A 23,386-nucleotide genomic window follows, 5' to 3' on the forward strand; every position below is an offset into this window, starting at 1 on the left:
AGGCAAACATCAAACATAAAAGGGCTCCATCTGATTGATCAACAAGGTAAACGGGTCCTTCCGATTGGTTAAATGCATAAAGGGATTAATTTCATTTGTTCACTATTTCAGGCTGCCATGAGTTTGTTTTTGCACATTTGAGGTAACCATTTATTGCGATTTTCGCCGTCTTTTGCGGTATGCAAATTGCACAGCTTGATGTCGCGATAACGATAAATTTGCGGTATATTGTGCAGGCCTAATGCAGATATATCTGGATTCCCAAGTTCAGACCTACTGACGCACAAGTTACATGCGAATTACTCGCAGATTTTCTTGAGAGCAACAGAGAAGTACCAAAACAGTCTTTTAAACATGTGTGTTGAAACTCCTCCTCTGGTCGCTCTGATTCGTCAGCTGATAGCCCGCCTGCTTCCTCTGGCCAATAGCTGGAGTATGAGCCTCTGGATTCGTTCCTCCCTGCCGTCGGACCAGATGGATGCACTCAGTTCATCGATGAAAAGAGTCCCCATCAATCATTCCTGGATAACCTTAGGTTCCATTACCTGCATCCAGGGTGAAGGTCGGCTCCAACCTCCACATGAGAACACGAATTTGAACACTTTCCCAAGGATAAGATGTTCAACCCAGATAGTAGAAATGTAGTCCATGACATATTTATTGCGTCTCTGGTAACTCCTAGATTTGCAAAAAGAAGTCCTAGTTGCTGCTGCAATTACAAAGCACAAGTGAAGGTCACTGGAGAATAAGTCCTAAAAGAGTTCAAAATGAGTTCACTTTACACTAAAGATAAAGCTGTAAAATAATAAAGAATAAGATATTAAAACATACATTTTCTACAGCATTAACCATCTGAATTGTATTAATTTTAGTCTCGAGTGGTTCTAGACTCATGGAAGCCTTTCCCACTATCCAGTCAGTTAAACACCTCCACACAAGGAATGACAGACACCAAGATGGGTTTTCTTCCGATTATATGGCAGGTGTAAAACTGTATGAATACAGGACATATTCAAAATGTTATAAAAATGTACAACTCCAAAATAAGTCTGTTTTTTAGACAAAATATACATCTACAGGGAATGCCTTCTTAAACTTAGAACATCACCAAAACACAGCAACTTGTCTGGCGTGGCTTCAACTCTTTTCTGCTCCTCTGTCGGGACTTCGACTCTGCTCTGCTCCTCATGCTCTGAGCGGAGCATGCTAATGTGCTACTTAAAGGGGCAGTGCACACAAAAACATTATGGCAAAGCCAAAACACTCTCCGTCTGGTATCTTAAGGATGCCACAACTAAACTAACTCATACGTCACCACGTAACAACAGAATCATCTCAGAGATGGGTCGATAATAAGTCTTAACAGTCCCTTGGTTAGCAACTCTAACCTCCGCTTTTCTCACAACTCCATCTTCACTTGCAACTTTCTTGATCATGATTCCAATGGGCCACTCATTTCTTCTGACTTGTTTGTCTTTCAGAAGTTCAACATCTCCTTCTTTGATCTCAGTCTTTTTGTGATGCCATTTTTGGCGAGTTTGGAGGGTGCACAAGTACTCCTTCCGCCACCTGCTCCAAAAGTGGTCAGCGAGGAACTGAACACGCTTCCAGTGACTCTGAAGCATGTTCTTGTGGTCAATGTCGTCACAAATTGGAGGAAGAGCTGCAGATTTTTGTGTGAACGACATGGCAGGAGACAGAATGTGTGGATGCTCCGGGTCCGATGAAACTGACACTATTGGGCAAGCGTTGATCAAAGCCGTGACTTCAGCAAGCAGCGTCGACAAGATTTCATGGGTGAGCTGAGAATGCCCAGCTTGTAGCAACAAACTGTCCAGTATGCGCCTTGCCATGCCAATCATACATTCCCATACTCCACCCATATGGGATGAATGAGGAGGGTTGAATACCCATGTGCACTTGTGCTCTTGCAAATACTGTCGCACCTTGTCTTGGTTAGACACTGAAGCTGTGATTTCTTTCTGAGCTCCTATAAAATTAGTGCTAAAGTCAGAGCGTAGCTGCTTTGCAGGGCCTCTCAGAGAAAAGAAGCGCCTCAGCGCACAAGCAGATAAATAGCACAGCCCATTGTTTGCTGTTTGCTTGTCCTCCTCTTGTACGCCTTGAAAACACTTCCCAGGGGCCAAAGATGTCAACACCCATGTAAGTAAAAGGGGGCTCCATTTTAAGATGTTCTGTTGGTAAGTCACTCATTAATTGCTCCTCAAACTTCCCTCTTAAACTTTTGCATGAGACACACTTGTTTATAACTTTCCCAAGGCACCTTTTAGCTCCAACAATCCACTAGCCACTTTCTCTGACTGCTCCTTCGGTGAAGTGCCTGCCTTGATGGTTGACCCTTTCATGATGGTGTTGCACAAGCAGGGTAGTTATGTGGTGGGTTCCTGGCAAAATGATAAGTCTTGTTTCTTTTGCTTCCAAGCCAGAGTGAGAAATGCGGCCACCAACTCTCAGAAGGCCGTCTTTTCCAATGATGGGATTAAGCTTTATCAGTGGGCTCATTTTGGCCAGATTTTGTTTTGCTGCAAAACATCTGATTTCATCTGGATAAGTTTCTTGCTGGAAATTCTTTATGATTACATTTTCAGCTTTCTCCAGCAGTTCACATGTGATGGCTGTTTTGCAGATATGCCACCCAGAACACTTTTCACTGGTCTCGGAATCACTGTGCGATGTGAATCAAGTTTGCCACAGTTCTCTTCAGTGACATCCATGAAGAATAACGTTCACAGCGTCTTGTGTCCAATCCAGATTTTGTGACATTTGTGCAGAGAGTGTTTACTTCTGGGCGCACCTCTGCATCATTATCTGGGTCCAGTAGATCATATCGTTCTGATTGGGTCTCAGCACAGCTGTGCAGGAAGGGTGGGCCTGTTAACCACGACGTATTCTGCAACTCTGAGGCTGGAACGGAGCGTGAACCATGGTTAGCAGGGTTTTTAGCGGTCGTGACAAAGTGCCATTTTTCAGGTATTGTTGACTCTCTGATGCGTCTGACACGATTGGTTACATAAACGTAGAAGCGCCTCGACAGGTTATTGATGTAACCCAAAACCACCTTGCTGTCAGTGTAGAAGTGAGTCTGGTGTATTTGGTAATCAATCTCTTCGATTATCTCTTCTGACATTTCCACAGCCATTACTGTTGCGCAGAGTTCGAGCGTGGAACTGTAGGTTCCGGTCGAGGGGCCAGTTGTGTCTTTCCAAGGACAAAGCCAACTTCTGTTCTGCCATCAGGAGCGGTAACTTTGAGATAAGCAACTGCTCATATTGCTTTCATTGCGTCTGAGAAGATACACAGCTCCACATGTTTGGCTTGGGAGAATGGGATGTTAGTGTACGTACGTGGAATTTGTAGATCTCTGAGGCACTGAAGAGACTGCTGCCATTCAATGCTGCCATTCAATCCACCTCCCTCTCATGTCTTCAGGTAGCTCAGCGTGAAAGTTCTCTGAGGAGAAGCCGGCCTTGAATAATGACTGGAGACAAAAACCCGAGAGGATCAAAAACACTATTAACTGTTGACAGAACCCCTATTTGTGTGTATGGTTTGTCTGTCTGAGGAATGTGAAAAGTGAAATAGTCAAACATTATGTTCCATTTAATGCCAAGGCTTCGCTGGTCGGGAAGTTCATCCTTGAACAGATCCAGAGCCTGGAGATCTTTCGCTCTGTCCTCTACTGGAAAAGCGTCCATCACTTCAGCTTTATTGGAAGCTATTTTGAGGAGCTTGAGGTTTGATGCTGCAAGCATTTCTTGGGTTCTTTTGACAAGATCGATGGCTTCCTGCTCAGTGGGAAGAGATTTTAAACCGTCATCCACGTAAAAGTCTCTGTCGACAAAGTGACGCACATCTGCCCCATATTTTCTTCACCTTGTTCTGCTGCTTTTCTCAGGCCATAAGTTGCTACTGCAGGGGAGGGGCTATTTCCAAAAACATGGACACACATTCTGTAGTCCACTGTGTCCTTTTCTGGATGGTTGTCTTTGTGCCACACAAATCTCAAGACATTCCTGCAATTTTCTCTTACCAAAAAGCAGTAAAACATCTTGTTGACTGTCTGCAGTTACAGCAACCTTATCCTTTCTAAACCTCACTAGTACACCAAGTAGACTGTTGGTTAGATTGGGACCTGCAAGCAGTATGTCATTGAGTGAGGCACCTGCAAACTGGGCACTGGAATCAAATACCACTCTTATTTGTTTTTGTTTTTTTATTTTTATTTTTTTAACTTGTCCTGTCCAACAGCTGGGAAGGCAGATGAGAACTGAGGGCCTCTTGTGTTGGACATATTTTACTTTAACAATAGGGGTTATTAATCTTCAGACAAACCAAAGGTATGTCTGAATAAACCCCTTTTGTAATTGAGGCCAAACTTTATTAATTTCAACCATGTTTGAAAATCTTTGGTGTTGGACCGGACGGAAAAGGAAAGAAGAGAAGAAGAGAGAGGGATGTTAGAGAGAGGAGGGGTAGGAGGGTGATAATAGGGGGGGAGGGGGGATAAGACCATGAAGCAGCATAAAGCAACAAGTTTACTGATTGTTTATCATTACGGTAAGGTTCAAACGTAGTAAAAAAAAGGGCCGGGCCTGTCCACACACACTCAAATGTTATCAACACACCTGCTAGCTGTAAAAATGTCCACATGTCAACAAGTCAACATGTACACAAAACAGATAGTGTTCACACGCATACTTATGCCTTAAAACCAACTAGTGTGAAATATTTCATTCATTCTATCACGCAAACTATTAGTGCAAAGGTGAGCTAACACCTGTGCTCAGGTGAGTGTTTATGTTCTTCTAAAATGGATGGTGGAATGTGAAAAGAAGGAGGGAGAGTGCCCAGCCATCCCCACACCAACACCCCCGCTGCAGCAGCAGCGGCAGCCGGAACCCCCCCAATGCCACACGGGAGCAGGCAGGGAACAACCGCCCCACGGGCGACCAAATCCGCCACCCAGGCCAGGGCCAGCAGGACCGCCGCGAGGCCCCTAGAGCCAGAGAGCAGGGAGGCACGGGGGGAAAGAGAGCGCCGCCTCAGCCCAACCAGGAGAGCAGCCCCCCCGCCGCGCCGGGAGAGCCCAACGGAGGGCCCCACCGGAGAAGGACGCCCACAGCCCCAGACGAGCACCCCATCACCACCCAGGAGTTCCGGGCATCCCCCCGCCCCAACCCCAGGTACGAGCCAGGACCCCCCAAGGGAGACCCGCTCTGCACTCCAGGCAGCCACCCTCCCGGCCCACAGTTGGTCCAGGGAGGAGCAAGGCAGGGGCCCGCCGCCTCCGCCCAGGAAGGGGGCAACCCGGGGAAAAAGGGGGCCCCTAAGGGGTGTTGTAAACATGGCCCGACCAGGCTCGGCCACAGTTGGAAATTTGGTGGGGCCCAGTGCTCAGGGGCATGGACCAGAACCCACCCCCCAGGGACACGGACACCCCCGGCTCAGGTGTAATGTGAACCCCCTCCCTAAGCGGAGAGAGCACCGCCGGGCCCAGGAAGCAAGCACCCAGGGGACACGGCCGCTGTTGCTAAGGGCCCCGTACCCCCCACCACGGAAGGGGTAGGGGACGGATGGTCCTAGGTCCCACCTTCATTGCAAAATGTGTGTGCTGGTATGTGTGTTTGAGAGGGTGTGTGTGTGCATGTGTGTGTGTTTATGTTGGAATGTATATATTGAGGGGGGAGGGGTGTGTGTACTAAGGGGGGTGCAGTTAAAATTGGCGGGTAGGGTGCCAGGAAAACATCTGCATCTGCTGCTGCTTGCTGGCAGTGATGTCCAAGCACCCCCCCCCCCCCCCCACCAACGGCCCTACATGTCTAAGGTGCAAATAAAATCGAAAGAGGGGGGGCCCACTCCATACGGCAACCATAGGAGGGGGGCCACTGCCAAGTAGCCCCCCCCAAGGCGAATCGTAGGCTAAACCCCCCACCCCTCACCCTGATAGGAGGTTATATGAGGAAGGGGGTAAGTTGGGGACAGCTAGTAGACTGTCCCCCGGTGGTCAAACAGCTGTCCTCCCCCAGCATAGGGGCCAGGTCCACCCAGCCCAGGGGCTCCATCCCCGGAGGTGCCGACACCCCAGGCCCAGCACCGCCCACCCCACACAGAGAGAGAGGAGCCAGAAAGCGTCGCCCCCCCCCGGAGCAAGTCCAGGCCCCCACCCCCAAACGCCGGCCCTAGAAGAGCTCTGGTCAGGCCTCGACGGGACCGAGGCAGCCAAACGGCCTGGGCAACCGCCGATTGCCTCAGCTGAGACCCCGACCCGTCAACCCCCCATGTCCCGTACCAATAGTGGGCTCCCCCTCCCCCCCAGAACGCCCCCCCACAGGACAGGGCCGACAAGCCCCCCACCCCAGACCCCGCAGCCGAAGCGGATGACACCCAGAGCGACCGGGGGTCCCAAGAGGGTTGTCCCGTCCCAGAGCCAGGGAAGGGCCGATCCCATCCAGTGCCGCTGGGCTACCCCCCCCAAGCAGGGCCCCCCGCCAACCCCCCCAGCACAGACAAAGGGACCACCCCCCCAAGCCAAGCCAGACCACCACTCCACCCCCCACCCCCACCCCTACCACCACGCACCCCCACACCCAAGCCCAGAAGACCACGCAGCACCCCAGCCCACCCCATCCAGGCACCGGACTCGACCCCCCGACCAACGGAGCCCTCACCACCCCCCGCCAGGCAGCGGAGGCCCCGACCCCCACCCCGAACCACGGCAGAAGGGCAAGGAGCAGCGACGACCAGGCCCCCCCACCCCCTAAGTCATGGAGTTGGCTATGGGAGACCAGAGAGACTGAATTCTTTCAAAGTTACTTGAACTTTGGGCTGACATTTTTTCCAAGCTGATATGATCAAGCAGCAGATTTCTGTGTTGACTTATATTTATATTTTTCTTGTTTTTCCAATTTATTAAAATAGTTATTTTTAGCAATACAAAGAGTTATGAAAATGATAGATACTAATCCTCCTTCTATATCAATGGCACTCATGTCACCAAGCACACAAAGTGACGGTGAAGCCGTGATTGAAACCTTAAGCCAGACTGATAGATCGGCACATACCTGCTGCCAGAGAGCCTGGACAGGCGTGCAGAACCACAGTGCGTGCATGTAACTCTCGGGTAGATTACTGTCACAGTGCTCGCAAATGTCTGAGTTACTGAAACCCATCTTGAACATCCTCGGTCCAGTGTAGTAAATTCTGTGAAGAGTTTTGAAATGGATTAGCTGCAGATTTGGACTTTTTGTCAGTTTAAAGGTGTTTAGACAAAGTTCTGATCAGAAGCTTTCATCTGTGCTGATGCTCAAATCCGCCTCCCATTTTGTTGTCGGAAGTGAAATATTATTATCTAAATTACAAAAAAGTTTGTATATTTGGAGATAGTTTTATTCATTGAGAAATTAATCAGAGTGGTAACTACATCTGGTAGCTTTAAATCGTTGTCTCTGTATTTAAACTTTTTAGTAATAATTGATTTAAGTTGCTGATATTCCAAGAAGTTATTTAGTCCATGTTTGTCTTGAAGTTCCTGGGGAGTTATGAATCTTCTATTAATAATTACATGCTCTAGTTGTTTTATGCAACCTGCTTGCCAAGCTGGGAAGTGGATCATTTTTTTGTTTATAAGGATGTCTGGGTTGTTCCAGATGGGTGTCATTTTGCACGGTTGAATTGATGATTTTGATATTTTGAGAAATTCCCACCAGGCTGTTAAAGTGGTGTTTATATTAATACTTTGAAAACAATCCTGTTTTTTAACTGTTTGGCTAATAAATGGTAGATCTAACAGGTTGACATTTCCACATAACGCCTGTTCCAAGTCTAACCATGAGTTGGTTTCTGGATTATTTTTTAACCATTTTAAGATGTATTGTAATCTATTTGCAAGAAAGAACTTGTGGAAGTTAGGTATTTCTAAGCCTCCACAGCTTTTTGTAGATTTTAAAGTTTTTAGACTGATTCTTGCAGGTTTATTGTTCCATAAAAAGCTAGATATGGATGAGTCTAATGTTTTGAACCATTTTAATGGCGGTTGTGTGGGAATCATTGAGAATAGATAACTAACTTTGGGTAAGATTTTCATTTTTACCGTGGCTACCTTGCCCATAAGGGACAGAGGCAGGTTGGTCCAGCGTGTTAGATCATCCTGTATGTTTTTCAGTAATGGGGTGTGGTTTAGCTGCACCAGTTCTGATAGTTTGGGGGAGAAATTGATACTTAGCTATTTAATATTTCCTGCCTTTGCTTTGGTTTGGATGAACTGCATGAAGAACGTGAAGGGAGGAAAACTTACTTTATACTCCTCTTTGTAACGTGAGCCTTCCATCATCCATCTGTCCTGTAGACCGTATGGAAGCTTCTCTACGATTGGACTGATGCCCCTTGCAGTGTCAAGATATGACAGTCCATTTAAATATCCCTCTTGTTTGGCTGAATTAATCTCAAACAATAAATCGCTAAGGTCCCTTAGCTTGTGATTATCCTGTGGACCTATTTTAGGAAACTGGTCAAGTTTGACAAAGAGAGCGCCTTCTATAGCTTCTGGGGAGCCATAGGTCTCTTCTAGTCTGTCCCAAATATGCTACAAGGCAACTGATGGTTTCCGTATGTTCATTGCTTTAATGCGACGTGCCTGTTTAGCTGACTCTGGGCCCAATGATTTAATGAGTAAATCTATTTCTTCTCCTGCTCGAAGATCAAGTGTTTCGATGTTGTGAATGAATGACGATTTCCATGACAGTAATTTTCTGCTTTGTCATCAAATCTGTCAAGCTCAGATCTTAAAAGCTGACTTTTCACTAGAAACTTTGCCAGCTCATTTGTGTCACTGGAGTGGCCAGCAGAGGGCAGACCATGGCAATCGTTATCATAGGATCTTTTTTGGGTAGCTCGGTTGGTAAGGTGAGAGGCTACAATGCAGGAATCCAGGGTTCGATTCCCGGAGGGGAATGAGCAATGGAACTGGGCAATTACCACATCAATGGTGAGCAATTAACATCACTCAGTGAGGGTCCTTAGGCAAGACCCTTAACGCTACTGCCTCCCGAGCGCGGCTCAGCTGCAGCTCACCGTTCCCCCAGGGGATGGGTCAAATGCGGAGAAGAATTTCCCCATTGTGGGATGAATAAGGTATCAATTATTTATATTATTTTTTTTAATATTCTGTAATTTAATAAATTGCCGCTCCTGCACATGTATTGCTGGGAAAAAATTACTTGAATGATCTGCTGCTTCCAAACTAGCAACTGCAGCTTCCATTACTTCTGCCTCTGCAGCTGCAACTTGTGCTTCACCTTCCTTTTCCAATGCATGAAGTGTTGCTTCTAGTCTGGCTTTTTCCAATTTAATCTCTATTTCTTTCTTTGGAAATGCGGCTCTGGCCTGTGCGGCTTCTGCTTTGGCACTTGCTGTAGCCGCGGCTAATGCTACGCTCGGCGCTGAAGATCTGCTCGATCGTGCAGCCACAGATCTAACTTATAGTTCGACTTCCTCCATAGTTTGTGTTGATTTGCTGTGTCTTTGTACCAACTTGATATTGCTGCGTGTGTCCAGCTGATCCTGGAACAGGGATGGCAGCCGGGGTTGAGAAGTTTGTCGAACTGTCTCCCTTTTCACTGTTCTGGACTCATGGAAGCCTTTCCCACTATCCAGTCAGTTAAACACCTCCACACAAGGAATGACAGACGCCAACATGGGTATTCTTCTGTTTTATATTGCAGGTGTGAAACTGTATGAATACAGGACATGTTCAAAATGTTATAAAAATGTACAACTCCAAAATAAGTCTGTTTTTTAGACAAAATATACACCTACAGGGAATGCCTTCTTAAACTTAGAACATCACCAAAACACAGCAACTTGTCTGGCGTGGCTTCAACTCTTTTTTGCTCCTCTGTCGGGACTTCGACTCTGCTCTGCTCCTCATGGTCTGAGCTTGCTAATGAGCTTCTTAAAGGCCCGTACACACCGGGACGAATATTCGCTAGGCGTTATACGCTAGCGTTTTTCGCCACGTTTTTTGTGTTCACACCTAGGCGATCAGAATAATACAAAGAAAACATCAATATTTCAAGCACCAGTAGCTCCAACTGGTGCTTGGTTCGGGGATATTTTAGAATGTCCGTCATTATTTCTCCGCGGCTGTGTAGACGCTACTTGGCGTCTATCTTCTTCGCTGGTATGTGTGCTCAGCAAGGAAGTTTTGTGTTTGAGTGCCCCCAAGTTGTGTTTTACTGTAACTTCAGAAGCTCCAGACACGTGTGCAAAAGCGCCATTCTCATTGGTCGAATAGATTTCGACGCGAGGCGTCAAAAAAAAAAAAAAACGAACCCGAGGCGTTTTTTTTTTTTGACGCTTTGACGCGTGGCGTTTTTTCGCGTCGGTGTGCACACTCTCATTGGTGCCCTTTGTTTAGTCACAAGGCGTTAAACGTCAGCGAAAATCGTCCCGGTGTGAACGGGCCTTAAAGGGGCAGTGCACACAAAACACTTAGCATATGAGAGTGTTAGTGCAGCGGAGCCGCCACCAGTGTGTGAATGTGTATGTGACTGGGTGAAAGATCTCCTACTGTAAAGCGCTTTAGGCCTTGTTGGTAGAAAAGCGCTATATAAGTATACGCAATTTACCATTTACCATTCCTCATTTGTAATTTTTTTTCTTCTTTCCGAGCCTTTACTTTGTATTCTGAACTTTCGTTTGAATTAGACCAGGGTTCGGCAACCCAAAATGTTGAAAGAGCCAAATTGGACGAAAAAAACAAAACAAATATGTCTGGAGCCGCAAAATATTAAAAGCCCTATTTACGCCTCATAATGAAGGCAACACATGCAATGTGTATCTATATTAGTTATATTAGCCTGCTATCAAAATGACTAAGTTGCTTAAAGCATATAATGAGCATTATTAACGATTAAGTGTTTATTTGCCCTGCAGTGCATTCTGCAGAGAGGACGCGTCACGTGATTGCTCTGTTGTGCAAGTTTAACTTCATTACGATATAATATCGTCCGTCACTTTAGCGGGGAAGATAAAGCCAAAATGCTAGCCTAGTATTGTCATTGGAGGACTGTCTGTGCCCATACACCACACGATTTCAGAGGGTTTCATGTTGAAATGAACAGTAATCTTGCCATAAATCCTTTTCAGGATCAAGCCCGTTCATTCATGCACACATTAACAGCCAAAACAGCATGGACGTCACTTCAATTCACAACACTCTCACTCAAGGTTTTACCCCGAAACTCCCCACTTCCCATGAGCCTTAGGGGCTGAAGGCGGGGCTAACCCCCGGGTCGCTACAATATCAATGAATTATGTTTCATGCTTTGGTAAAATTAAAGAAATGTAATAAAGAAATCCGATTTTCGATGTCATTTTTATTTTGAGGATTCGAACAAAAGAATGCTCCCCTGGCATATCTGAAGTTTAATTTGTAAATTTGTGTTTTGTATTGTAACAAAAACTTTTGTTTTGTACAATAAAGTTTAAAAAAAAAGTATTATTTTAGTGGCGGTCATGCGCATTTTGAGCGTTTCTGTTTGCCCACGTTTCTTCTCACATGGCAGTTTATTTGTTCTACCTTAGTTTATTCTGTCTGTTATGTTTGTTTCTTTTTGTTGCACCGTGAGTGTGGAAGGGGGAGAGGTTGATGACTCCTGTGCAATGTTCTATGTGGTGCATGTTTTCAGTAAAGGGGCTTGTAATGCCAGAAATGAGATTTTATGCTCTCAGCTAAGCTTTCTGCCTGCTCCTCCTTGGAACTGTTTGGAGATGTGCCTTGTATGGGACACGGACATATCTCCAGCGCAGCCAATTGATTGACAGCTCAACTCCCAGACATTTTGGCTCCCGTTTTGTCCTCTGCAAGTAACGTATCTGCTTGGCGTTAAAAAGTTTTTTTTCTACGCATTCCTACGGCATTGGAAAACGTTAATAATGTTTGTGTCTTGTTTTTCCTCTTACAGAAACCATATTAAAATAAATATATTTCTATCCCCCACCTTTTTACATTTTCAAACATTTTTGAAAATGCTCCAGGGAGCCACTAGGGCTAATTCACCCTCGAATTAGACAAAAACATCTTAGAAAACTCAGAAATGGCGCCTTTTTTGGGACAGTCGCTCACCATAAATGTTTCTAAAATTGAACATTGTGGGATGCTGAGGATGTTCTGTGTTTTTCTTTAAACGTTTCTGACCTGGAGAAATTTCACTGTTAAGCTTTTTTGTGAGTCCTTGGCCTGAATCACTTGAGACAGAATGTCCTTCTTATGCTCTCATTTAACCTCTTTATCGCCTTCTTTTCTCTTCCCATCAGTGTAAAGCTGCTGTTTTCCTGGAGGTGTTTATTGTACAGCGCTCAAGAGTGAAGTGTTCACAACTCAGCTCTGTATTGTACATCCTCACCTTGGGGTTCTGACCATGATAAAACCTATGGAAAAGGATTTGTATCTGTTTTACTTTTCCATCCCAGAAGGTAATTGAATTAAGGCCAGGAACCGTACTTTTCACTTTTTGCTTTCTGCTATTTGGCCATTTGTTTGCCACTTTATATTCTGCTGCATTTATTTATTTTTACATGCTAGTCAGAGGAAATTCACAGAATTTCTCCAATTGTGTTGTTTGCCTTGAAATATTTCCTCTTAGAGCTGCTCACATTGATTTGCCCTTCTTGTCACCTCCTGTAACTTCATGCTGTGCTCCACACGCACTAAAAGCACAATGCTAAACACGGGTTTGCTCCTGTGCCAGTGCAACAATACTAGACTTCAGAGCAGCAGCTGAAGGAATCTACCCCAGCTCTGCCCCTCCCACCTACTCCTTTGCTCCTCAGCTGCTATATAAGATATTTATAAGCATTTCAATAGTTTTCTTCCATTGTCTAATATCTGAGGTGAATGCTGTCATGTTACTCTATAAAACAGGCTGCTGCATGTGCACAGAACTCTGCCGCATTCAGGCACATTTCTGTTCAGACCCTTGTAGGATTTGTTTTAAATTATTAATTGCCTTTCTTGTTATTAACCAGCTTGCATAGCCTCCTGAGTACAGGGCTCTGAGTTTGACATGGAAAAGAAACAGCAAGACACTGATTACATTTCCACCATAACTGCCTGAAGCCACGAGCATCACTTAGAAGGAAGTTGATTAATTGTTGTATATATAAAAAATACAAAAACTTTTTTTGTACAGTATTACATCTGCAAAAAGAAAGCTTTACTCGAACGAATCCATTTTAATGGTGTTTTTAATGTTTTTGAAGTCCAGCAATGCTTCATGTAAAAGCAATAAATCTGACATTAGAGTGCAGCTGTATCTATAGCAACCTGTGCTGTTCCAACTACCAAATTCAAATTGTTGCCTTTTGCTGTCAGAAAGGAAGCCCCATCTTGACAAACTTGATCAAATTATTGTAGCATGTATGTCATTTGGGCATGGCCTTTGTCTTTTGACATTTCAACAGTGAAAAACAAAAACCACATCAGTGCAAGCCAAATGATATCTCTTAGGAAATTCTTTAAATAAAGCACCTTTTGGGGCAGGTTTGCACCCCTTGATTCCCTTTATAGGAATGTGCGCTTCTCATTGCAGCCATATAGTGTGCTAGTCTTGATGTAAAATGTTTTAATCTCATTTACACAGATCTGTTGAAGTGACTCATGAAGGAACAGAGATCCTTAATTATAGAACTGGCACAATTCAGGCCTAAAATTTGCTCAGGGCAAACTTAAGCACATCTTATAATAATCCATGCTTCCGGAATGCAAAGTTCCTGCTTTGTATTCAGTGAGTCACAGTTTAGATTTAGCATTTTTGGAACATAAACTGAGAATGCATTAAGTGTCGCATAACTGCATTAAAGAATCATAACAGTTTTGATAAGTCATATCTGAGTTTGGATTGGAATGGTTATACATGCCTAACAAAAAGTCATTAGGTGAACAAAATTAGGTACAGTAACCATTTGCTCCATAACATTATTTCTTTACTGTTTCACAGTGTCGGAGACATACTGAAATTAAAGATATAAGTAGGATTTAGCGGGCCCGAGCACATGCGACTGCCCCACGAGCAACGCGCTGCTTGAGCCGTTTCGCGTCGCCTCGACCACCCGCCTCGAACAAAGTAAGCGTCAAGACGTCGTATTCGGTAATCCAACATCCAAGTCATGGCCTCACAACAACAACGTAATCTTCTGAAACTGCACACACATCTGCAAAAGACTTTAAACAGTGTTTACAGGAGATATAGTAATTTTTCTACACAATTTCCAAATATTAGGCTGAATTCTTATTTTCACCTAAAGGGGGCACTGTAGGCATGATCAATGATAAGCATATACAGTTGTGGCCAAAGATTTTGAGAACTACATAAAAATTGGAAATTGGAAAAGTTGCTGCTTACTGTAATTTCCGGACTATAAGCCGCTACTTTTGTCCTGCCCCTACAGCCCTGCGGCATATTCAGTCTTCTTTCTCTTTCGGCTTTTCCCATCAGGGGTCGCCACAGCGAATCATCGTTTTCCACCTCACTCTATCATGGACATCTTCTACCCTAACATTAGCCAACTTCATGTCCTCTGTTAAGACATCCATGTATCTCCTCTTTGGCCGTCCTCTTGCCCTCCTGCCAGGCAGCTCCATCTCCAACATCCTTCTACCAATATATCCACTATCCCTCCTCTGAACATGTCCAAACCATCTCAGTCTGGCTTCTCTGACTTTGCCGCTAACACAGGCAACATGAGCCGTCCCTCTGATGTACTCGTTCCCCTGCGGCATATTCAGTAACGCGGCTAATTCGTGGATTTATTTGGCGGTTGCCTTGATCGTTCTTTCGGTCTTGGAGCATAGGCTGAATGCGTGCTCCAACTTCAAGCAACAAGCTAATTATTTTTCAACACACCTCTAAGCAGCCAAACAGCATGGACCTGACTTCAGGTCTTAGACACTTCAGTCATGCTTCAACAAAAAGAAACACGCATGCCCAGCCGCATCCCAGAATCCTTTGGTGCCATTAGACCCAACGTGCATGTGACCGCCACTACAATATGATGCAGCTTTCAAGTTAAAAGCAATCGTTAAAAGCAGTGTGAAAAAATCCACCATCACCAAAGTGTTTGGAAAAGCCGGTCAGCTGCGTGAAGGAGAGAACAGCGCATGCTCAGGAGTGAATTTACCTCAGTCACAGTGACACTAGATAATCTATTTAGCAGCTCCGTAATATACGAGATGATTTTTTGAACGTGCTTTTATTATTGTTATGATTATTATGAAGCGCCTGTTCGCTCATCATTTTAATTTTAATCTGTGTGGTCAGTGCTTTTTTTGTGGCAGAACGAAGCCGGAAGAACGGTTAGGAGAAGGCTAACATGCGCTAACAACATTTAGCCTTTAATGAACATAAATCCATGCGGGAGATGCCGCAATCTGCAGCTTGGCTGAACGTAAATATGTGGGACTAACATCAGCCTGTATTTTGTCGGGACACGACTGGAAACACAAATCCACGTGATCGTTTGAACAGTTTCTAAGGACTGAGCGGAATTTTACATTGAAAAGCTCACGCCGCCCCAAAGCCGCTGTGTGAGCTGGAGACATGTTTTCCTGCTGCTCGTTCATATAGAGCTGCGGGACAGATGGCAGTCTGAAGGCTCCCACACGTAACGACGCATCCTCCCCTCATACACAAAACGTATTCACTCCGATTGCTCTGCACGGACACGGTTCGCTCCGTCCACCGGCAGCCGCACGCAGCGACCGGACACAGCGGGGACGAAGCGCTCCTCTCTGGAGCCCCCCCTCGCGAGGGGTGTCAGAGAAGATAGGAAGGGGGAGACAAGTAGCCCGCGGGGCGAGAGCGCAGAGGCCTCCGCGGAGCAACAGTGTGTCACTGTTGTGGAAGGAAACTTCTGGCGCACGCGCTGCGCAGAGGCGCGCGCTTTTCAGTCGCCGCTGTTTTATTTTACTGGTTCGTTTTTTTTAACCAGCCCTGTTACTACCATATTGCTGCCGCAACACAAGCAAAGAGGAGAGCTGCTCTCCCATTCTCCCCTCCTACCACAAACTACCACAACAGTGTGGCGACCCGGGGGTTAGCCCTGCCTTAAGCCCCTAAGACTCATGGGAAATGGGGAATCGCGGGTGTAAATTTCCTCATCATAACTGAGCGATGTAATGTTGAATATATGGTTACTGTTTGTAATTTTATGTATGATACCTTAATTGTCAATAAGTAAAAAAACTAAACTAAACAAAAAAAAACATAACTGAGGAACTTGTGAACAGAAGTGAGGTGCATGCTGTTTGGCAGATGTGGGCATGTTCAAATACATGAGCTGATGCTGACTCCTCCCATAGTGAGGTCAAAATCTGCCTGAGACCTGGAGTCAGGACATGCTCTGTCAGGCTGATTGTGTTTCTTAATGCGTGCAGATTGTACACTGATGTGGCTTATGTATGTATGAAGGAAGCTCAATTTGTGAAATTGAGTGGTTGCGGCTTGTAATTGGGTGCGCTCTATAACCCGGAAATTATTGTAAGTTTTTTTTTAATAGCAATTTGCATATACTCCAAAATGTTATGAAGAGTGATCAGATGAATTGCATTCTCCTTTCTTTGCCATGATAAAGAACTTAATCCCCCAAAAATACTTTCCACTGCATTTCATTGCTGTCAATAAAGAACTGCTGAGATCCTTTCAGTCATTGTCTTGGTAACCCTTGTGCTATACTAGGAGAACACGTCAATGTAAGGGTGGGGTCATCTAAGACCTCAGGTGAGATTGTTGCCAAGGACAAGGCTGGAGATCATTCTCTCAAGCTGATTGGGTTAGAGTGGCAGACTTGAAAAGAGGGTGATGCTTTAAATCATTGTTGTTCCATTGGTAACCACGGTGACCTGCAAAGAAACACGTGCAGCCATCATTGCGTTGCATAAAAATGGTTTCACAGGTGATTATTTTGTGACTAAGATTGCACCTAAATCAAAAATGTATTGGATCATCAAGAACTTAAAGGAAAGAGGTTCATTTATTTTTAAGAAGGCTTCAGGGATCCCAAGAAAGTCCAGCAAGCACCAGGATAACCTCCTAAAGAGGATTCAGCATCTGGATCTGAGTGCCACCAATACAGAGCTTGCTCAGGAATGGCAGCAGGCAGGTGTGAGTGCATCTGCATGCACAGTGAGGCCAAGACTTTTGGAAGATGGCCTTGGCTGGACGCAACTGTTAAGCAATGAAATAAAGGAAGCCAAACAAAGCAGCAAAATGTGCCTCTGATGCCCCTGAATAAAAACCCATAAATTAAAACCAAATAATAACTATTAAGAGGCACAGACAAAATAAAATTTCAAGGGAGGAGGATTGCCTGCAGAGGGAAACATTAGCAGCGGTTACCTGTACAAAATATCTTGATCGGATCAAAGATCGGATTAGAATTTAACCGTGACAAGCTGAGCTGCCACTGTAGGAAAATATCTTTCGCTCTGAGATTTTTCCACGCATGTTCTATTAGTCGGGAGAGATATAAGACCAAGATTCAGCCGGATAAAGTCACAGAAGGTTTATTCCCTAACAAAAGTTCTAAGACAGAATTAAAACAGATCTGGGTCCTCATTTTAGAAGGCCTTCAAAACGCAAGAAGTTACAGGCGTTTTACATGAAAGGCCACAAGAGAGAAGAAGACAATAAAATTATGCTCTGCTCAGACTTTTAAAGACAATTCGGGTTTCCTCCTCCCGCGGAAAACATGACGTCGAATCTCCGCCCTGGAACACTGGCATTGGCTGATCGATGATCCGTCTCCTCCTTCAGCCAATCGTAGAGGGTCATTCTCCGTGACCAGTTCCTCTCCTCAGGGAATGACTTTAAAGGGACACCTAGTGTTGCAGTAAACTCCGTCCCTTCCTGTCCACCACAAATCAGATTGACAGCAAGAAATCCATGGAGAGCCCTGGTTAAAGATCAACCTTTTTGTTCTTCCCTGGAACCGGACATCTAGAGAAGTTCTCACAGCTATAATCTATTCCTCGTGGTTTAGATTAGACATTTCTGATGACTGCTGTTGAACAATGCCCGAGAGGTCAACATCCCCCTCCTCTGTAGGGGAATGACTGACAGCTGTTGTCCGTGAAACATCCTAAGGAATGTGAGGTCAATGAAGTCAGGATGCACACAGTTCTACACACTTAATCTATGAAACTAAAACTTCAAGTAATATAGATAAAACAGAAAACGTAATAAAATAAGACAGAGAAACCCTTCTAAAGTGAGGACCAAAAATATAATTTCCTTCAGTTCCCTCTCTTGGCCTCATGAAGTGAGGCCACACAAAAATAAAAACACATTATCACATTACACAATCAAAACATATCAGCATACATTCAGACAGAAACATTCTTGTATATTATACACTGAAAAAAAGGAGACAACCGTCTCTTGGATTAATCTAAGCATATCTGGTGCATTTAAAACAATTTCTACATGTTTTCGAGTGAAATGTGACTGTATAATGTATAATCTACATGAAATGAAGAGATTACACATGGATTTGTTCACATCACTTTGGAATGAAGCAACTCGGTTATGTTGCAATACTAATTATCGGGATACCGCACGGGATTTCATCTCGCGCGCTAAGGATTGTTGGAAAAAGAAGGCAACCATCTCAGTCAAATCCGATGCCTCGTGGTACGATACGTCACACCGCAACTTTCCCGGTAAGTCTTGAATTTCTAAATGAATTGTGACAAAATCTGAGTCAAATGTAGCTTAATGTCTCAGGAGTGACTACATAACGTTAACGTTGAAATAAGATGACGTTATCACTCTGTTTTATTTGAATTTGTCTTTTGAGCTGGAGCGGTCAACCGCGTCGTCACATTTTTGCGGCGCTCCTAACATATTTTGGTCTTCTGTGTGATTTTTTTTTTTTCTTCAATTAATCGAGGTTTACATTGTGTGTTACCGGCACATTAGTGTTTGGAGAGATTTACATCGAACAGCGTCTGCTAAGTACGACGAAATTTTGGGGCCACGCTGAAATTTATTTTTGTGGAGGATCATTAGGATGATATTTTTCTTCCTCACTTAGCAAAAACAGTCGAAATGTCAAGATTATATTCGAAATAAAGTCAAAATATAATGTAAGAGTGTCGTAGCCCTTGCGGAGAAAAGGGGTGGGTTGAGCGTGAAAGCGAGAGAGAACGGGAGCGCGTAGCTAGACTGAAAATTTGTAGCTGGATATCTACTGTATGCCGAGTGTAAATCGTGGACAAATAAAGTGAAGAGACTCCTCATCCAGCCGTGGTCCGAGTCGTCTGTCCACCAGCTAATTTCTCTGGACGCGGGGTCTCAAACACGAACGCAGCTCGTCCCTGGAGTGGAGCTGAGCGGCTCCCTTGCGTTTACGGTCATCAAGCGGTGAGCAGTAAAGTTAATTTCGAGAATAAAGTCAAAGTGTCATTCTTCTCACTAATAAATGCAGTTTCTAATACAATCTTGTTATGTTGAGAATGAGACGCTACTGCTGGGTTGTGATAAAACTTAACGTTTACTAAAAAATGCTGCGTTACCCGGAAGTCATGGCAACAGTTACATACACAACAACAACAAAAAAATAATACACAAATGTTCTGTGTGGCCCTAAAACTCTGTCCTTGCTAAGTGCTTACTTAGTTGGCTGCATTATTTTAATTACTCCTCCCCTGTTTTGCTTCAGATTGACAAACTCAAGTCATCTATTCACCTGGAGTCAGCTGAAAGGCGTGGGCTCAAGTGTTTGTGGTAAGAGCAAGAAGTTGTATTTGCTTTTAAAGCTTTCAATGCATTACATCTACTTTAAGTTGCTTTGCAAATTAGCGACAAATGAGTTATGTTTATCTCAGGAATGTATTTTTGAGTCAATTACAATTTTGTCCTCACTATAAGTTAATCATGTTTTGTTTCCCACTTTACAGTGAACAGTGCTACTAGTGTTCCAGTGACAGAGTGAATGTGGCAATGCAAGGCCTGCCCTTCAGTTTTTCAAAGTAGGTCCCACCTTCTGAAGCATTATCGAGTAAGACATGTGCATTATGGAAAAAACAGTCGTATTCCATGTGTTCATGAAAGCTGTCCATGCACTTTTAGAACGTGGAATGCACTATTAATTCATTTGAATAGATGCCATGTTATTAAAACTAGTCACCATCATTCAGAGAGATGTACTTATAGCTGCCACTTGTGTCCCTGTAAGGATCTTGTGTCTCATCACGGTCATCATGGCCAGATTTGTTCCTTGTTCCTCGGTTTACATATGATGCAGAAATTAAGTTGGAGAAGGCCCATGTAGCTTTCAAAGAAAATGGGATGCTGCTGATTCCTGATCCAAAGCTGAAGTCTGACATATTGGAAGGGTTGATCCAGGAGGTAGTCAAACACACAGTATATCCCACAGACAGAAAGTTTGACCAAGTTGCAGAGGCACTCATCCTGAGGCATCCATGTTTAAAAGAAAAGGGCTCACCCAGTGGCTATGCAGGATGGAAGATGAGCCTCAAATACAAATTGTCAAACTACCGCACACATCTCAGGAAAGTAGGATGTCCTGAGGTATGTGTGAATGCTTTGAAACATAAACCAGCGGAGAAATGTTCTCCTGCTTATGATGTTAAGAGACCAAAGAGGGGTGAAGTGGATTACTGTCCCCCTTTTCCACTTGGAGAAAGTGAACAGTCCCTTGAGACAATAAGGATCGAACTTCTTTCAGATGTCAAGAAGCGCAACAACAGAGATGCAATAAAGGATAAAATGAACAAAACCTTTTCATTAAGAAGACAAGAAGTAATTTATGATGCTCCCATGATCAGCGAGCTACAAGAGAGATGGCCAGCTCTTTTTGATCCAGCAGAGGTAATTAAAAAAATTAAGCCTCGACAAGTTGTCGTAGAGGATGTGTTCATCTAAAGACAATGCTTGATAATGCTTATTAATGTTATTTCAGATAAACGCAGAGTTCAAGCGCATTACAACCATGCCTCTACAGTCAAGGTTTCTGTCGCAGCTTGACTTTCTGTCTGAAAGTCTGCTGAGAGTGTTTTCAAAGCGATCAGGGAAGCAGGGCAAAATGTTGAAAGACATGACAGACAGGATGATGGTAAGAACTTGTCAATTATCAAACTTTTTTAACTATCAAGTGTAAATTGCAGTCAAGACTTGTATAAATAAATCCATTGCAAAATCACGACTTCCTCTACCTGAGAGTACTGATGATCTGTCATTTTTAACGCGCATACACTGTCTATTGAAAACTTGAGTTCAAATTTCTGTATTTTCTTTTGTATTTCTTAAGGATGACGTGGATGCTAGAAGGGAGTCCCTAATTAAAGGACTTTGCCTCTATTTGAATGAGAATCCTGACATCTTGGTGCATGAGTACATGGTGAGTGTTATAAGTAGATTACTGATTTGCTACATTTTTAAATGTATTCAGTGCACTCTGTGATCCTAAAAACTATTGTAAAGCTTAACATTATTCATTTGAGCTAGAAGTTGTCGATTTTATTTTTCCTCCCAAATGTGCTATTGATGGCGGGGAATCTACCGCAACAATAATTTACTATGCTGCTCACATGTTTAAACTATAGCATGAGTACTTTTGCATTCAAAAGATCAGTTTAAAAAAAGCAATCTTCAATAAATATTTTCTTTGCCCAGGACATGACTGACGTCTCCACTCTAAGTGCCATTGAGAAAACAACAGCGGGAGTCTATGTTGCCAAGGAGACACCAGGCAAGGACTTTCCTGATGTTGGCATCATCATCGAAGGTGTGGTGATACTTCAGGACCTGGATAATGTGGCCCTTGCAACAGCCATGCTGTTTGAACTTTTTTACTGCTTCAACATGAGTTACCCGGCACAGCTCCGCTACACTTTTGAGGTGATTCAAAAGGTGGTCATGGAATTGGATCCGACTGAACTCTCGAGAAAAGCCCAAAACTTAAAGACAAAACTTCAATAAGGAAAGATCATTGTTGTGCAGGTCACATGTTTAACTAAAGGTAAGAGGACAGTTATAGTTCACATACGCCCTCTTCCATTTTGGACATTCAATTTCTAGGTGAATGATCAGCAACCCAAAAACCATCACATTGTTCAGTGTAGTGTTTATTATGTGGGATGGTTATAACTGTTTATCTGCCATGGAAAAGTAGTGCCAGTTTTTTCTGTTTGATTGGCATTGTATTTCAATTTAGTTTTTCCAAGTGACAAAAGGATGATTGTACACAATCTGAAAAGGTTTTAGTTTTAAAAAAAAAGTTTTAATACTTCTAAGGCTATTTTGAATCAAGATGTCACAATACCAGTGTTGAAATTTTGGACACTTGCTGTATTTTTGACTGTTTTTTGTACTGTGGCTTTTGAAATAAAGCTTTGACATGCAACTGTTAATTTTTGTCATTTATTTGAGTAAAAATGAGTAATGTTAACAGAAAGGTATTTGCAGTTGTACAAATGATTTATTTTAATAACTAATGATTTTTTTTAATGGTAGCATCATTGTTTTGAAATATTACTAGTTCTTACAGGCAGTTATATTAGAAAAAACAATACATATTTAATTTAAAGGTCTTATGTATTTGACATTAGGATAGAATTCAAAATTGTAATATGAACAATAAGTTGTATTTAAGTAAGCAGATAGTTTTGGAGTAAACATTACTGAATAGTGTTGAAATAAAGTGATGAGATTGTGACCAATTAAACTGATCCAAGAGCTCAAATTACATTGTGGTAACATGTCTCAATCACATATTTTTAACACAAAATAATCAGTTTTGTTGAATGACATTTACTTGTGTTAATTTAACTTGATCGTTTAACTTGCTGTGAAAGCAAAACATCTGTGTGCAACCACTGTCCACTATTGAATTAAGTAAATCGAACATACTTTTTTTTTCAGTGTAGTATAAAAAGTATAAAAATATAAAAGAGAGCAAAGACAATCAAAATAACACTTCCTGTAAGAAAAGAACACCTGGAATTAAGGGGAGAAATTGAGACATATTAAGGCAGAACAAAAATCACACCGGCAACGAAAGAGTAAAAATAGAAATGTTAAACATGACATCAAGCGTAATTCAGAAAAGTTCTTCCATGTCCTCCATGGGGGTCCCATCGGAGAAGCTGCAATTCATATGGCCCACATAAATAAGAATAGCAATATTCTTAGTTAATATTCTTAGTTAGTTAGTTAGTTAGTTAGTTAGTTAGTTAGTTAGTTAGTTAGTTAGTTAGTTAGTATTGCAACAAAATCCAAAAAGTCATTCAGGGCCTTAACCACTCGTGTCCTCCTCCTGCATGTCCCACAAGCTCTGGCAAGCTTGG

At 43.3% G+C, this 23,386-nt stretch overlaps 2 protein-coding genes across 4 annotated transcripts in view; both read left to right on the plus strand.

Moving 5' to 3' along the window:
* Window positions 1-23,386, plus strand: part of nell1 (neural EGFL like 1) — a 507,083-nt gene that overhangs the window by 256,863 nt on the left and 226,834 nt on the right. The gene's annotated exons all lie outside the window — the stretch shown is intronic.
* LOC111946924 (sterile alpha motif domain-containing protein 3-like) lies at window positions 18,206-22,450 on the plus strand. Of its 3 annotated transcripts, XM_023952336.1 has the most exons (6): window positions 18,206-18,736; window positions 19,738-19,802; window positions 19,976-20,047; window positions 21,001-21,153; window positions 21,349-21,438; window positions 21,714-22,450. In XM_023952336.1, exons 4-6 carry the CDS (start codon window positions 21,031-21,033, stop codon window positions 22,017-22,019), a joined length of 519 nt encoding a protein of 172 aa, XP_023808104.1. In that variant the 5' UTR covers window positions 18,206-18,736; window positions 19,738-19,802; window positions 19,976-20,047; window positions 21,001-21,030; the 3' UTR covers window positions 22,020-22,450. The 3 variants fall into 3 exon arrangements, with proteins under 3 accessions (XP_023808104.1, XP_023808112.1, XP_023808099.1); XM_023952344.1 differs by having other exon boundaries at window positions 18,206-19,802; XM_023952331.1 differs by lacking the exons at window positions 18,206-18,736; window positions 19,738-19,802; window positions 19,976-20,047 and adding an exon at window positions 20,056-20,909.

This window comes from Oryzias latipes, chromosome 3 (assembly GCF_002234675.1).
Source record: "Oryzias latipes chromosome 3, ASM223467v1".
NCBI classification, from domain to species: Eukaryota; Metazoa; Chordata; class Actinopteri; order Beloniformes; family Adrianichthyidae; genus Oryzias; species Oryzias latipes.

Excerpts from the sequence above, each read along its gene's own strand:
- LOC111946924 (XM_023952331.1), top strand. The coding sequence starts at position 20,367 with ATGCTGCTGATTCCTGATCCAAAGCTGAAGTCTGACATATTGGAAGGG. Across the intron at positions 20,910-21,000 it reads CTCTTTTTGATCCAGCAGAG|ATAAACGCAGAGTTCAAGCG; the intron begins GTAATTAAAAAA and ends ATGTTATTTCAG. Across the intron at positions 21,154-21,348 it reads ACATGACAGACAGGATGATG|GATGACGTGGATGCTAGAAG; the intron begins GTAAGAACTTGT and ends GTATTTCTTAAG.